General features: G+C 37.0%; 1 protein-coding gene across 2 annotated transcripts in view; it reads right to left on the minus strand.

Moving 5' to 3' along the window:
* Window positions 1–14,759, minus strand: part of KHDRBS3 (KH RNA binding domain containing, signal transduction associated 3) — a 91,842-nt gene that overhangs the window by 17,670 nt on the left and 59,413 nt on the right. The window contains exons 6-8 of one of the 2 annotated variants that reach the window (XM_086465711.1): window positions 14,000–14,110; window positions 12,436–12,628; window positions 164–246 (exon numbers count right to left, since the gene is read on the minus strand). In XM_086465711.1, coding sequence (XP_086321837.1) covers window positions 164–246; window positions 12,436–12,628; window positions 14,000–14,110 — 387 coding nt within the window. The remainder of the gene's footprint in view (window positions 1–163; window positions 247–12,435; window positions 12,629–13,999; window positions 14,111–14,759) is intronic. The other variant, XM_086465712.1, reaches the window with a different exon arrangement.

Genomic DNA, 14,759 nt, shown 5'->3' on the forward strand with positions numbered 1-14,759 from the left:
TATGTGATACTAGATATAAACAACACTAGGGTTATTCCTAATAAGCGTCGTAACACTTCTGCTGTTAAAGATTTTTTTCAATTTCTTCTTAAACTAGTTAGTAAAACTAACTTTCCAACTGTACAATATTTCAAATGTAGGTACAGCAGATTTGAAGACTCACCTTTGTGCTTGAGTGCTATAGCTGTTATCATAGGAATCATAGCTTTGTTCATCATAAGCAGTTCCATAACCATCATCGTACTCCTGAAACAATATAAGAGAAAGGTAATATTAACCACAAGCACACTCCAGAAACAAAGTAGTAACCTAGTTCTAAATAGGAAAGGCAATACTCTCCTGAAATGCACACAGGACACATACACCATGAAATGGCAAAATCTTAATGATATTAATAGAGACTACTTCCATTTTGGTGGGGACACACACCTAAGACTATAATCACTTTGAAGGTATTTTAAACTATTGGCAAAGTGCTTAGGAAAAATTTTTTAGGTAAGACTGGCTTGTGCAGAGACAGTACCAATCCTTCATGTCTCCATGTTTGAGATGAATGAGCTACTGATCTTCAAGAAAGCTCTGGGAAGCATCTCAGGAATCAAAACACCTGAATAAATATTTTACAACTGACTTAAATAGTTGACTTATTTATGGACAATAAATTCAATATTCTACATAGGCTACAGATGGGAAAGAAATTCCCTACAGGTAAGACTAACAAGAATGATGGTTTTACTTCTTTGAATGCCCTCTGTATACTCTTCAACTTGTGGGAGTTCAGTATATATTAAGGAACTAAAAGTAAGGATTTTTACTCCTCCTACATAATCCACACTATTTAAGTATACACTGCAGTAACACTCTTCCCAAAATAGCACCGGATTTAAATACCAACTTGAAAAAAATCACTAAATCCAATTACAAGCCATACAGAAGTTTAAGATAAAAAGTGACAATGACGCTGTGTTTTCCCAGAGAAAGATGAACTATAGAAACCCAAAGATCTGTCATCAATTTATTAGTTCATCCAATAATAAATGTGAGCTAAACACATAAAAAGTAGTAACAGCAGTTCCTTTGTACTGATTCCTAGCAAATTCTAATAACCAAATCCTATCCAAATATGCCAAAGACCTCAAAGGATATTCAGAAGTATCTTGTCCAGTTTTGCTACATTGGAATGACCTAACAAGAAGACACTTTAAAGATACAGAGACCTAGAGAAATGAAAAATCAGGCATCATCTTATATACTGTGTTTTCTGAATAAGTGCATATCAAACCCTGACAACATAAGCATAAAGTCTTATGAAAGAACAAACTCTTTCCCAGGAAAAGGAACATTTAAGAATCTTTCAGCGATGACAGAAAACAAAACCGACTAGCAGTATCAATTAGGTAGGGATGACAAATGCTGTATTGTCCAACTCCAGTAGAAAACATCTCCAATGACCAGAATCTGACAGCTTTATAGACACTGTAAGAAAGCTTTCTATAGCAGAAGACAATGACATCCTCAAAACAACTGATAGGAAACTGTGAATTTGCTAAGAGAGCTTTTAGCATTTTTTCCAGTCATTTCACATTGCTTATATGGAAAAGCAGGCAATCTGCCCATCAATGCTACTCCATCACTGCTAGATCAGCGAACGTGATTGTTTCCAGCAGTGATTAGTAGAAGGTGTCAATGAATATTTGCCAGCACAAATGAGCGACTGCCTATTCATAGGTCTGGAAGAAGAAAGGAGGATTCTTCCAATTGTCTGTTGAGGAGATCCATGGATAAACAGTCACACTTGAAAAGGAAATGCATTGTTTTCTCTTTCAGTAATTCACTGTCCTGAAACTAAAAATTAAAAGTCTTAGCGTTTTCTTTGCCCATCTGATATAGATATTTCTTGACAAGCCACACACTAAACCCACAAAACCATTGCCTCCTGGCAGTTATTACGAACAAGCACTTTACTACTTATCGATGCAACACACAGACATCTGTTAACAATACAGACGTTGATCAACAGCAGCAGCTTTCTGAGCCAACTTATTTGCTCTGTTCCAGAACAGTTATCTCCTCTCATAGAATCTCTCAACTATGAACCAGCCACCCCTAAGAGGGGCTCCCAAACTTAAAACCCGCACACACAGCAGTGACAACAAATGAAAGCAGAGGACTGAAATCAACCTTTCAACATGTTAGGAAAGCTTCGTCACTAAGGAATCATTGGAGAACTCCTAAGCAATCAGTCTATTCTTCACATTCATGTTAACTGTTTTACTAAAAAATTAAGCATGAAAGAAAGGGGAAAACAGACTACTTTGAAGTTATCGTGTATCTATTACTTCTTGAAGACAAAAGAGCAAAATAAATCTGAAATAGGAAGACCCTTAAGAAGTTGACCAGCAGAACAAAAGGAAAATTCTGGGGAGGTCCATGCTGTACCAGACTTCAGTGTTTCTAGTATTAGCATTTCTCTTCCAGACCAATTTTGCCCAGAACTCATTACTGTTCACCAATTTATGTGTTAATAAATTCACTACTGCAGAAATTAAGCCCTGCATTATTATATTGTTGAAGGTGGCTCTTATAATCTTTGAATGGAAAGATACCAGGTTTGTAGTTTGTATGTGGAACGCCTGTCACTTAGCATTAAAAAGAGCAACCTGTGCTGTTGCAATTACTATAATCTGCTTAAATAGATCAATTCTTCCTTTTTATGGCTGTATTTACATTTATAAACCCAAAAATTTACATTAAAACCAAGATAAACTTCATGTGCAACATGCTTCAAAAATAGACTAGGTTTAAAGAGCTGCTCTCAATGGCTTGTTCTGTTAAGAGATAAGAGATTCAAATTCTGAAACATTTGTTTACTGCACACTGTTCTCTTGAAGCAGCAATTAGGCAGTGAAAGCTGAAGCATGTTTCAGAGCTTTCCCTGAATTAGGTCTGACACAGTATTTTCTCTTAGTCACACAGTATTTGAAAACTTTCTCTTTCAGGAGGTTACAAAAAAAGTTGTCCAAGGAAGGCAGAACGTTTCACATTTTAGAATAAGTCCACACTACTTGAGTATTTTCGTTCTGAAACACAGATCTCTGATGGCTTCAATAAATGTTTTCTTTAACTTTACTTAGTATCTAGGTGAAATATCTTTACCTATCTGCCATGTTTCAGTACTATAAAACATTGTGCTAACTTAAATGAAAACAACTATCATTTTTACACATAGATAATGAAAACGGACAGGACAAATTAAATATGCATAGATTCCTGTACTAAAGCACATCACAGATTCACTGACAAGCACTGCTATACAGATTTCTTCCTGTATAATACAGGAAGAATTACACTTTCATAACGATATTTTAATTGCATTTCTCCTGCTGTTTTTTTCGGCATGTTTCAGTATTTATAAAAGCATTCCTTTTTTTATTTAAAGCCATTATTATTCTTCACATGGATGACACCATTTGCATTCCTACTATCAACCAAATGCAATGCAATGGACTTCCCTCTCTACTTCAATCACATAAGTCTATAAATAGCTCTTCTGAAAGGTAACAGATAATCAAAAAGAGTTTACTGGTGAAGCCGTATTTCCTCTCCCACTCCAAAAAAACCCACTCCAAACAAAATCATATTTTCATCCCATGAATGGGAGCATTTTGTTTCCATTATGCATTATTCTACATTCCAGGATAACCTAGAAAACTAACTCTCATCAGATTTAGTCTGATCAAAAGAAGGCAAGTGTGCTGTACGGTTTGTGCTTACAACAAAAATGCAGGGAAAAAAAGAGCTGAAAATGCTAAAGTCCTCTTAAACTACATGTATGTTCCACACATTTGAAATATCAACCAGGAAGGTATCAAGAGTGATTGTCCTGACTTTTGTTGACTTCAGTCTTAAGAATCTTCCCCAAAACTAACAGAACAGCTAGAATTACAAGGCAGATCTTCTCAAAAGAATATGAAATCATTCTGTTAAACCTCAAACCTCATTAATAACTCCTTTATTAAGCCATCCTGTAAGCCGGAATCACATTACATTTCCTCTTAAAGAGAGCTTCTGCCTGCAGTTGTCTCAATGACAGTGCCTGCAGTTGATATAAATCCAAAGAGCAGCACTAGTAATAGTAATTGTTCCGTGCGAAGCGCAGAAATTTTTCATGAACAGAACCAAAGGCAATGTGTAAATATGCCCCCTTCAACTATATTAAATAGTAAGTTACTGTCACAGGTCAAAAGATGATAAAAGCAATGAAAGCAATCTTTGCCAAAACTTCTGCGCTACCCAAAACATTATAAATCATGCTAAGCTTTGCTCATCAGTGTTTCCTTCTAATAATTAAATACTCTAAACATACCCTTGTTTGTGGGGAATAGGAAATGGCAGCTTTAAATTATAATCTGCTGGCAGCGACAATGACAGACTAGTGTTTGGGCCCTCTTTAGGGGAAATTAATGTTTCGAAGAGAACAAGACAGAGAAACAGGAAGAAAGAGGAGGGTAAAAAGTTCATTTTAACAAGAGAGCCATTTGGAGTGCTGGAAAAAAAATCATCATGAAATCAATAAGTAATCAATTTTCCAGCTCTCCACAACTAAGGAAATCTATGCAAGGGAAAAAGTTAAGGCTGTTCTCACTACCACTAAAAGGTTGTTCTTTTTTTTTACTCAATTCTCTGAAATTAATACTTTTACCAGTACTTTATCACAGAATACTGGAGGAATGTCTTCCTTTTAGATAAAAACTATCACATTCAAAAAAAATTGTGTAGAGATTAACTTGAAGGAGAAAGAACATCAGACAACATCAGTGCAGTGCAATGAAGAACTTTTTTTTCCTGCAAATTAGAATTGTAAAGAGAAGGAACAGCCATTTTGTTACGTGAAAATAACATCTCCCCATCATTTAATCAACAGGGAATATGGTGCAATCAAAACAAATATGGGTAGCTACTACCATCTAAAGTCTGAGTGATAACATTAAGGACGTTAGCAGCAAACATGCACAGACTGTAAACTCTTATTTTGCAGATTTTCATCTGTTTTCATCTAGAAGAAGCCTAGTGCATATTCAACCAGAACAAATAAGGTATTCCTGGACTAAGAGATGTACTAGTGGATTGTCTTTCATGCATCCCCCCAAAAAAAGAAGAGTTGCTAATGAATACAGGCAGTAACATTTAAACCAAGTTACTATGAGGCCAAAATAATTCTGTCTTTCTATTTACAACAGCAGGGAGCAGTGTCAGAATCAGGAGGACAACTCATGCTCATTCAATAATACCAAGTCAGAAAATGGTCAACTTAGATGAGCAGCTTAAACTAAAATACTTTGAAAAGAAAATATGTTATATGCACATTATACATGAACTTTCAGCTTTGAGATAGGGAGGTGGAAAAGCTTTTCAGCCTTTCCTCCAAAACATTCTACTGTTTCCATGGATGAAGTCACCTGAGTTCCTGAGGAAATGAAAATATTTTCCATCTCTCAACCTCACCCTGAAAAGCCCCACAGAAGGTAAATGTAAATGACTCAAAATAAAAGCAAAACAATTGAGTGACTTAAATTTAAACTTTTTTTTTTTTACATTTATTTCTTCCTGTTTGTCCTATTTAGCTTTTAAAAGAATTGTTGTAATTGGCAAGAAGTGCCAAGAAATAATGGTTTGATGTTGTGAATTTGCTTTCCAGAAGGCTCACCTGAAATCACCCTGACTTTAAGAATAGTCTTAGCACTTCTGAAAAGCCAGACCTCAGTAAATACCTTGCTTAAAAGAAGCAGTAATACTTAAGTGGAAGCCACAACACTATCCACAGAGGGGAACAGAGACAGAATGGACAAAAGATCATTTCTCTAGTTCTTAGAGAATTAAGCTACCTCAGCCCTTTTACAGGAGCCCAAACAAAAAGCTTCACACTCAAACACTTCACACTAAGCAAATAAAAACATGTGAAATTAATGTTGCATGTTATTAGGAAGCTATCAACATTCAGAAGACCAAGGTAAATTAAAACATGGTGTGATTCTTGCAAAATGACACTGAAATTATACTTGGATTCTATTCAGGAAGAATTTAACTTATTTTCAAATTCTAACATCATCTGGACTAACACTTATTTTGCCACCTCCACTCCAAGAAGCATTTATTTCTAAATAAAAAGCTTTTTTTTAATACGGTATATGAAGTTTTTGCCTTTTTTTTCCCCCTACAGATCTTTCCTTCTTCAACCATGAACAGCAAGTGAGCAAATGAACACTAATGGGAAAAAAGTCTACTTTAAAAACAGTTCACCATGCAAAATTGTATTAATATCTCCAAGAAATTGCTTCCACAATAATCCTAATTTTCAGTTTTTCAAAATCTAAACTAAATATGGTCTCAATGAGGAGACAGGAAATTGAAGCTCAATGCAGGAGATCAAAACAGAATTTGCACTAGCTTTCTAGGAAGGTTCACTAAAGAATAGGCTATAGGTTATTCAGCTGAATGGGCTCTCACCTGTAAACATTTAGACTTTGCATTCATTCTCATCACTAACGGATACATACGTGCATATTTTATAATAACTGCTGTATCATTAAATGGTTTTTGTTCTTAGCCACCCAGCCAAGTGTTATTTGTGAACAAACTTCCCTTAAGTCTTCCCACAAATTTGCAAGGATTTCTTACAAAATCAAAAGGACAGAAACTACTGGCCCTAATACTGTGTATGCTAGGACAGCCAGTATCCTAGTGGTCATCAAGCCATCTCCAGAGAGAACCAATGGAATATGAATACCTGCACAGGAATTTGATCAAAGAGTCTATCCACTATTGGAGAAATACTGAGCTTCCAATTACAGAGACACACATATAGCACCATGACATCTGTACAATGTTTTGGGTGAGATCTTATTAGACAGCATGTTATGGTAACGTCTTTTGGGTCTTCTCCATTTCTCATAGGAAACAGTATGAGCATAGTCTCATACTATTGTAATATATGTGTACCTCTATATGTACAGAATATGTAGTGTATATATAATCTCATAATGTAGACTTAGCATAAGAATTACATGCTTAAGTCTGAAGCACTTTGTCCATCACTAAAAGCAACTTATTTTTGGAAATATCCACAAGCATAATGCTTCAGGAACTATAAAGTTTAAAAACTTCACAATTCCTAAGCTTTAGGATCTTCCAGAATCAGGCAATAACTAAATGTAGGTTTTAAAGAGTAGATTTTGAAGTTTATTATCGGTATCTTTTTTGCATCCAAGTGTTCTGTACACCCTAAGTAACCTGTAAGGTAAAAAAATCTTGGCATGCAATTGGAAGTAGTTCATAATGTTCTTTTTCAAGTTACAATTTACTTAACATTAGACAGGCTCCCTAAGTCTCTTACTGGTAGACATTCCATCTTAATTCAATTCTTATTACACAAAGCAATCTCACTGAAGCATGCTAATTGAAGCATTAACTGCTAGGAATTATACATGTGGTCACGGCATTAGAAAAGTCTGCCACTGCAGTAACCCTTGTCTGAACACAAGAAAACATCAATAAAATTGCCAGAAACAGAACTAAAGCTCTGCCACAACTTTCACCTACCCACACTAGGGGCACTTAGATCTGATAGCTTTCCAAAGTAGTGTTGAAGTCTTGGACATAGCTTGCTAGTTTGCCAAGGTTTATTTTTCAGTGTAGACTTTCCACACTGTCACAGCAACAGGTTTTAAAACTGTGTTTAAAGAACATTTCTTAATGCCTAAAAAAATCTGATTATCAACTCAGATAAATCTCTTTGCATTTAATATACATAAGCAGCCAAAAAAGGACTTGACATCACAAATATATAGAGCACAGAACTGAAATATTTACAGAATATCTGCAAAATATTTACCTTTGTGAAATGAAAATAGCAGCAAATAAAAATCTAACTTTAAAAGAGCTTCAGCCAAAATGCTGTATTTCTAATTTGGAAAAAGCCGAAAGGGTTTGAAGCTGGTAAGAGGACAACAGGAAGAGGCAGAGAGGAGCAACAGTAACTCAGACTGAACAGTTACGTTCCATCCTATGTTTGCTGAACACTGGCTGTAAAGGAATTGACACTTAAAAAGTAGTGAAATGTTAGCGTATGTTTCTAATTTCCTGCTGTTTGAAAATTATGGAAAAACATAAAATTTCCAGTTAGTAGTTAAATACAATTTCTATTTCTTGTCTTAATGGAATAAATTATCAGTTAAAAACATGAAAATGTGTTTATCGATTGCACAGTTTGTTTCAATGAGAAAAATTCTCATATCATTAAGAGAACGATGTCCCTGAAATTAACTGCAAGTGCTTCAATAAATCTAGCAACCATCTTGTATGGTTTCCCTTATCCAAATATAAAAATAATCCTGGACATGCTTCACACGTCATACTAGGCTTTCTCCTGAGCTGAGCAGTTGAGGATATAAAAATGGGAGGCGTGTTAGCCTTTAGAGAAAGTTTATCACAACAGAGCACTGAGGTTAGACCAGTGATTATAAAGCTTGTTGGCCATAGAGGCCTGAATTTTTGCTATCATATAAGCTGATGGTACAGCTATTAAAAGGACAATGTTCACAGAAAATGATAAGGAACTGTCATTTAGTGGCTTCAAAAACTTCATCATGGTAATAACAATATGGTGAGGTCCCAGAAGGAATGGGTTCTAGGCTGAGAGAGATATGTAAGTGAGACTGGCAACAGTGGAGTAGGAAAACGAGCTATATTAAACTGGAAAAAAGTGCAGATATTGCTGCTAGTCCGACGTGTCGCCTGACTTCTGCGGAGAAGGCCAAAACAAGTATCCAGAGGCAGCATTACAAACACCTATGTCTGGGCAGAGCTTTCTGTAACGTGTAAGTTCTGGACAATGTCCTTACGGGCTCCAAGCACAGAACAGCAATGGTGACCCAATTTTGTTGATGTTGAGCCCACATTAAAATGCATCTAAATTCAAATTAATGACTTTTCGCCTGCGGCATAGTTTTCCCCATGTGAAATACTGCCTCCAGAATTTTTCACAATTAAAATGGTATTCTCCTTCCCATTTCGATATTACCCTTTAGAAAATAACTTCTTAAATAACCAAGAGGAAGGAGAGAGATTAGGATAGACAGAACTGAGAAAGTTCCTTATAGATGTTAAAGATTAATTGGTCTGAAGGACTATGGAAAAGTTAGCAAGGGAGTGAAGGAAAAGGGAGGCTCTTTGTGACTCTGTGATGGCCTCATTTTCCGTCACTAGGTATACTTAATGGTACTCCACTGAGGAAATGGGCAAGGACTTTATGTACTGAAATCCCTGCATCACCTCCAAGATATTTACAGAGTTATAGAAGCAGGTGGTTGAAGGCTTCCATCCAAAATAGTTTGCTTGTTTCTGAACTTGCATAGCTTCACATTATTTTAATGAGTACAAAGAAAAGGCTTGTGAGCCTAAGGGAATGAAAAGCTTTATGAAACCTTGCAGACTTTTCAGTCCTCAATGGAAAGCCTTTTGTGGTGGGTTGACCCTGGCTGGATGCCAGGTCCTCACCAAAGCTGCTCTATCACTCCTCCTCAGCTGAACAGGGGTGAGAAAATATAACAAAAAGCTCACGGGTCAAGATAAGAACAAGGAGAGATCATTCACCAATTACCATCGTGGGAAAAACAGACTCAACTTGGAAAAACTAGTTTGATTTATTGCCAGTCAAATCAAAGTAGGATAATAAGAAATAAAACCAAACCATAAAACACCGCCCCCCCCTTCTTCCCAGGCTTAACCGTACTCCTTATTTTCTCTAACTCCTCTCCTCCAGTGGCACAGGGGGATGGGGAATAGAGGTTACGGTCAGTTCACACCTTGTCTCTGCCACTCCTTCCTCCTGGACAGGGAGGACTCCTCACACTCTTCCCCTGTGCCAGCATGGCTTCCCTCCCAAGGGAGACACTCCTCCACGAACTCCAACATGAGTCCTTCCCATGGGTTACAGTTCTCCATGAACTGCTCCAGCGTGGGTCCCTTCCACAGGGTGCAGTCCTTCAGCAACAGACTGCTCTAGTGTGGGTCCACCATGGGGTCACAGCCTCCTTCAGGCATCCACCTGATCCAGCGTGGAGCCCTCCACAGGCTGCAGCAGGACAGGTTGCAAGGGAATCTCTGCTCCAGCATCTGGAGGACCTCTTCCCCCTCCTTCTTCACCGACCTTCACTGTCTGCAGAGTTTTCGCTCACATATTCTCACTCCTTTCTCTGGCTGCAGTTGTCATGCAGCAACTTTTTCCCCTTCTTAAATACGTTATCCCAGAGGCACTAACAACGTTACTGATGGGCTCAGCCTTGGCCAGCAGCAGGTCTATCTTGGAGCTGGCTGGCATTGGCTCTATTAGACATAGGGGAAGCTTCCAGCAGCTTCTCACAGAAGCCAACCCTCTAGCCCCCCTGCTACAAAAACCTTGGCACACAAACCCAATACACTTCTAAAGGCTGCTCTGTAACCTCTCTGGATATCCCAGTCTCCAAGGCTTTGAAACTATACGCAGCTTAGTACAACTTCTTATGATACTCACAATCTCACTGATGTCCCCTTCTACAGACACTTCTCAGCAAATAGTGACACCTTACCCTGCTAGATACCAGGCTGGCAAACCAGGGCTTCATACCAGATATAGCTAATTCTGTGAAAGGACATAAATACTACTAATGACTCCTACCATGTTACCTTAACCTGTAAAAGATACACTTTGCACTTTTTTTACCTGCTCATTTGTAGCACTTTGATAACGTCCTACAAATGAGCAGGTAAAAAAAATACCATGCATGAAATTTAACATTTAACATACAATACACTTAATGGTTCATGTCCAAGCAAAGGAGACACAGAAAATATGGTAATTTTAAAAAGGACCAGCTAGCACTGCTTCATCAATTACAGCTTTAAATATATCTGGTTCCAGATAGGATAGCTTGTTTGGAAGATAAGTGATCCAGTGCTAAAGAACTTTTTTTAAGAAGTTATTTAGCACAGCGTTATGTTTCTTTTTAGTACTATTTTTTAATTATTGTCTGTCGGAAGTAAAGCATACATCAGGATACTGATTCAAACAGCTGTTATCTGCATGCCACTTCTATATACACAAGCTGTAAACAGCAGTTATATATAAATATGAAGTTACACAAAGAGGTTTATTTTCTACACCATCACCACGTGTTCTATAGTGTATGCCCTGGAAACAGTCTGTTTAATGAGGACTAATGCCTTTGAAAGCATTGTGAAATAACCCCTCATTTGCAATACCCACCTTGACTGGTCGATTCAGGTATAGCCAGGGGACGTTTAGACACATTGTTCAAGTACTACTTCTTAGAAAATCAATAAACTATGTTAATTTCTTCTGAATTGATCAGGTACCTGTATAAATGTTTGTACTAATGACACAAAACTTTTTTCTGCATAAAGCTACAAGTGTTATATAGAAAATTAGGTTTCTGATGAAAAGACAGGTAGAGATTTGATTTAGAAGGTTGGGGGGGGGGGGGGGGGGGGGCAGTGAAAGGAGCGAATGAGAAGGTAGGTGGAACAAAGGTTGAGAGAAAAGCAAAAAATGTCAAAATAGCAAAACCATTTCCTGGAACTCAGGAACTCCTTTTTCACTAGTCTGAATAAGAGACAAAGTCCAGACAAACTTGGCTGTAAAGAGGGCACGCTAAAAGCTTTAAGATATATAAAATATTAAAAGCATTGTCCTTGAAAATGTTATTTTTCTGTAAGACTAAATTCATTTTTATTACAACAGTTTTGATTTCATAAGCTTTTTTCTTTATCTCACTGCTCTAAGTTCAATTTAAATTAAATTTACCCTAACAAGTCATAACTGTCTATAATTTTCAGACATGTACAATATAAAGTATTTTGATTTGGTTTTTAATTTTTAATACAATAAAATCAAGATAAATACGTATGGCTTATTGAGATACACTGTACGCTGTTAACATTTTAGGATCAATTCTGAAGCTTTCATAAAAATATTGTAATTGTCTAATCATTGAACACTTATATGACCACAAAGATAGGTTTAGGAAGAAAAGTATTATTCTCAGTTTTATTTGAGAATTAAAAATCTACTGACAATGTGATTTTTCAGATTTTTGTAAAGCAGAAACCTAACATAATACATTTAAGAGGTACATAACTATTTTGCCAAACGGACTGTAAATGTCTTTATGGTAGTGCATATAACCTGAAGTTTTCTTAATATGAAACCATTCAATTCTGAAAAGATGATGAGAGATGACCACATTTGCCATAGATCCTGAGTACAAGACTTAATCAGGTACTAATTAAAAGAGATTCCACTGAGTTCTAAAGTGATAGTTAGGATCATTGCTCCAAAATCATACACTTTACACATGGTCTGTCAACAGCTCGACTTACATATTCACCGTAAGTCTCCTGCGCGGGAGGTGGTGGAAGGGGCCGGTAGCCTGCAGGTGGAGGTACTCCTCTTGCTCTGGGCGCTAGAAGTCCACGGCTGCGACTGACTGGTCCTCTACTGGGAGGCACTCCTCTGGGTGCTGGTGCCCCTCTCGGTACTCCTGCTGGTGGTGGAGGCACTCCTCCACGGCCCCTGTGAATATATGGATCACTTACCATTAAATACTACACCCCAGCCTCCCTTTCAACAGCTCCCTCCCCCACATCATGATAACCTTGCTTTGCTACCGCCAGAAAAAGTCTAAAAGAGATTTATAGTTTGCCATTTTTCTGTATGCTTTAATCCAATTACACACATTATGCAAAAAATGCTGAAAGATACAAACTAGACACGTGATTCAGTGATGAACTTCCCACTATCTTGAGCCATTCTCACATACACAGAGACACCCAAACCAATTTGCTGGAATCAGTCAACTTCACTAGAATTTGACTTATGTGAAATCACAACCATAGAATAACAGGTTAATTTGAAGCTGTCAGGCTATATCGTACTCAAACCCTGCACAGAGGTATCAGTTGCAACTCCCTTCTGTGTAAGCTTTTAAATGCAATCCAAAGACCACACTGCACGTAAGAGATTGAGTGGGTGAGAACAATTACATTTTCTTTTGGTTCTAAAGAACAGACTTCCAGCTGTTGCAGGAAACATTCACACATGTAATAAATCTGCAGGGTGATTATAGGATATAACCTGATGTTCTATATGTATTTAAGAACAAGAAATAACAGTAAATTTATTTTTATAGTTCTGAATGATGAGCATGAACTTGCATTCCATTATTTGGGACAATTAACATATGGATGAAAAATCTGAGACCTAAACCAAAACAGTTTACAAAAATATTTGATCCATTTAGAGATGGTGTTCTCCCCTTGCCTCCCTATAGTAAAGGGAGAGACTTAGAGGTACAGTCTGTGAGAAATTTGCATCATTTATTCTCTTTTAAACAGGACATCTAAAACCTTGCTAATAGCCATCTCCTTTTTAAAGGAGATCATTTCACCCCATGGATTATAACTGAGTTTAAGTGACTACTCTGTAGGCAGACTTGTCCTGAAGAAGTCACACCCTTATTGCATACTGCAACAAATACATAGAAAACAAACAAGCACAAGCTATACACTGCCTTTCTACCTATCAAGCCATTACATAATTAATCTCAAGAGTAGTGATTGAGTGAAAATACTGTCCTGATTTCAGTAGAAATTTCCAACTTCAACAATGTTATCAAGTAAGAACCAGACGTGGCCTTAAAATTTCCTACTCTATTTCAAATAGCTCATATAATTTCTCATCGGTAAGCTTATCAGAAAAAACATAATCATTTTATCACAAATAATTAGTATTTGAAAAACTGCATCACTAAACGAAGAATGCAAAAACATAAACACTTGAGACAATCAGGATAGATTTTATTAATTCTAATTACTGAACAAAACACAGTCACAAAGTATTTTAAACAAGCCTAGAGAGTAAGTGATTTAAAACTGTGCTTATTACTTGGTTTTGGCTAATCTGTAGAATGCCTCCTCAGGACAGGGTACCAGCTGCTTATTTGACTTCATTGTAGAGGGGGCAGGGGTGAGCAGTGAAGTTCCCAGACACAGCCTGCTGAAGTAATATAAAGAAATAGCAAATGTGATACTTTCCAAGTGAAGCCAAAGAAAGGGAAATGAACCTACTGGCATAGACAATAGTCAATACCAAGTAAAAAAAATGTCAGTAAAAAGACTTAAGAATCACTAGCCATAATCTCCATGGCATCCTTCAGACAGGGTTCAAGTGAAACCAGCAGGAAGTGGCATATACTGAAAAACATGGAAAAACATTTGAGGGAAGAAAAAAAAGAGTACAGTTTTTAGAGCCAGCACAGATTTATTTGTGAAGAGGAATTAGAACACCAGATCCACTTGATGAGAAGGTCTTTTCTGCATTTCAAAAACAGTTAACAGGATTGAAGTGGTGATGTGTAGAAAATCATATTTCTCCTATATTAGGAGACCATTTACATGCCTTTTTTTTTTTTTAAGAGTTACTGTAGGAAGAATAAACAATCTGAGATGTATAGTTCTGTATTACACGACTCAGATGGTTACTGCACCAGACTGGAGGAGACTAGGAGGGTGCAGAAATAGAAAACCCAGTAATAGGAGAGTACAATTACCACCATGCAGATTTGAGTCATACCAGAGTATGATGCCAAGAGCAAGTTTTTAGAAACTGTAAATTGTTATTTCATTAAGAAGTTATCACGGAACTA

This window comes from Leptosomus discolor, chromosome 5 (genome assembly GCF_034619465.1).
Source record: "Leptosomus discolor isolate bLepDis1 chromosome 5, bLepDis1.hap2, whole genome shotgun sequence".
Classification (NCBI taxonomy): Eukaryota; Metazoa; Chordata; class Aves; order Leptosomiformes; family Leptosomidae; genus Leptosomus; species Leptosomus discolor.